General features: G+C 44.9%; 1 protein-coding gene across 1 annotated transcript; it reads right to left on the reverse strand.

The window, feature by feature from the left end:
* Positions 1–447: 447 nt before the first annotated feature.
* On the reverse strand, positions 448–1,847 carry LOC147963959 (uncharacterized). Its single transcript, XM_087529772.1, has 3 exons — positions 1,818–1,847; positions 1,185–1,461; positions 448–1,091 (listed from the first exon to the last, which is right to left on the reverse strand). The coding sequence occupies exons 1-3, from the start codon at positions 1,845–1,847 to the stop codon at positions 448–450; spliced, it is 951 nt and encodes a 316-aa protein (XP_087385898.1).
* Positions 1,848–2,419: the final 572 nt, after the last annotated feature.

A 2,419-nucleotide genomic window follows, 5' to 3' on the forward strand; every position in this document is an offset into this window, starting at 1 on the left:
GTATTCAAATCAGAAACCCTTGAACTTTGTTCACCATATCTTACAAGTGCCAACATTAGGTATCTTGTGACCCTCTTGAAGATACAATGGAATATATTACAATCTTCCAGAATTAATGTTAGTTACATCAGGTTGTTAAGAACCAGGTGAACTTATATGTGCCAATTTTCAGGAGTTAAGTTTACCCTCAGGGGTTGGTTTATATAAGCCGGAAAAAACAACTGTGAACACTATAGGGCAATGCAAGGTATTTTTTCCAAAGGACATAACAGATTCATACAAACTACAAAGAGAATAATGGCGGCGGCTTATACAAGTATTAAGGGCCATAAGCATGTGCAAGGGCATAGCAAAACTCAAGGTATCTTCTACTTTGTTACAAGACTCCCCGAGTCTAAATGATGCATTGTTTTTCTACAATGACATAAGCAGGTGGCGCCTGACAAGCTACTCTTGGGGTTGACTTGAAGCCCCCGGGTTATCCTTCTCCGTCTCTCCGCCGGCTGCTTTGTCCTGGAAGGATGATGAGGCCCAGTCAATGCCACTCAAGGCTTCAAACTCAGCTTCATCATCTATTAAACCGGTTGGGTCGACTTCAGGAGCAAAGGTGTGCTTACGGGTTGGAGGGATCAAGCTGACATTGTCGTAATGCGGCATGGGGATTCTCCGATTCTCCTTGTCATAACCCGGCTGACACTTGGTGAGGTCAGTATCGTTCCCAATAAGAGTAGCCACCGGACGTATATCCTTCACACAGGCGGTGAAATCCTTATCATTAAACACGGTGCCATCTTCCTTTAAACTGGGGTACCCAAGAGCAATATCAGCGGGGTCTAGTTCTGGAAGCCACGCCTTGGCCCGGCTAAATGCGGCTATAGCTCCAGCTCTTGCAGATGCTCGTCTTAACTCTTGGATTCGCTGAGGTAGCACAGCAAGCCGCTTCAGCACATCCTGCAGGAGATAAGGAACATCGTTTGATAAAGCCACAACGGCTATAGCACGTTCTGACCCGGTGTAGAGTTGTTCCACCAGAGTATAAACCGCCTTCAGCTTGATCACCATGTTCTGCTTAAGATTTGTGCTCCTGGGGCCTGCGTTATTAAGCATAAGGTGAGTCGGAGGGGACAACTGAAATGGTCATTCAAGGAGTTTTATAGTGTTTAAGGTTTGAGTAAGTCACTCACCGAAGATTGCTGAAACCATTTGAGATATCTGGCGCTTTAAGTCGGACAGTTCGGCTGTTGCTTCTGCAAGCGATGCCTCTGCTGTCTCGGCCCGGGTCACCAGTGCGGCCTTTTCATCAGCCCAAATTTTCTTCTCCGATTCAAAATTTTGCTTCAACTTCTCTTGTTCAGAGACGCTGAATTCAAATTTGGAGTTGGCCTTTTCAATTTCATTTTCCTGGGTTGCCAGGCGATTCTTCAAATCAGCAATCTCCGATTCAAATTTACTTATGGTGGCCTGCATTGCACCGGATAGTAGTAAAAGTTACGGTAAGTACTATAAAGTCCCAAGCACTTTGCAAGCAAAGATACTTGACACTTGGGGGCTAATGTATATCGAAGCTTTCTAAATTATTAAGCCGGTGCTAAATATTAAGTCCCAAATACCTTGCAAGCAAAGATTTTTGGCACTTAGGGGCTAATGTATATCGCAAGTTAAAGGTATCGTGTTACATCCGGTTCAATTATTTTTTCTTTAAGCCGGGCAAGTAGCTCTAACAATTTTTCTAAGTCTACAACATATTTATTCATAAGCCATAGACTTGGGGTCTGGTACAGTAAGTGTGATGGAAAGTAAGCTAGCATAAGTCATACCTCAGATTTTTGCTGTATCTGCTTCACCATATCAATTTCCAGGTCACGGCTGCTTTGTACTTGATTGATATAGCCGGAGACAATCTCTCTAATACTCAAATGAGTATAGTTAGCGACGTCCAGCTTGGCCTTTCGACGTTCCACCAATTCCTCTTTAGAACACTTGGCAAGTATAGACGGCTGTGCCGGCTCAACAAACTGAGTCTTGAGAATTTCAACTTCTTGATCGTTTGCCTTGGCGGGGCTAGGAGCCTCCGGGTTACCAGAATCGTTGAAGGTTTGTTCAGTAGGCGGGTCAGAGGAAGATATAGGAACATCATGAGACGGTTGAGGCGGCAGCTCGTGAGAAGAGGAGAAAGGAGGTGCAAGGAAGAAGACGACTGAGGAAGGAGAATGGAAAGGACCTAGGTCGCGCCTATTTATAAGGAAGGACCGACCAAGACGGCGCAAAAAACGAGGAGACCAAAGCATCATTATCCAGCGGCCCCGACGCCTCGATTCTCTGGATGGTCAGTAAAGGCAAAGATTCGTTGGAGGACATGATGGATTAAAATATGAAATTTATTGAAGATGACGTCACGGAGATTTGACCCGGATCCAGA

This window comes from Triticum urartu, chromosome 6A (genome assembly GCF_056163025.1).
Source record: "Triticum urartu cultivar PI428250 chromosome 6A, HENAU_Tu73, whole genome shotgun sequence".
NCBI classification, from domain to species: domain Eukaryota; kingdom Viridiplantae; phylum Streptophyta; class Magnoliopsida; order Poales; family Poaceae; genus Triticum; species Triticum urartu.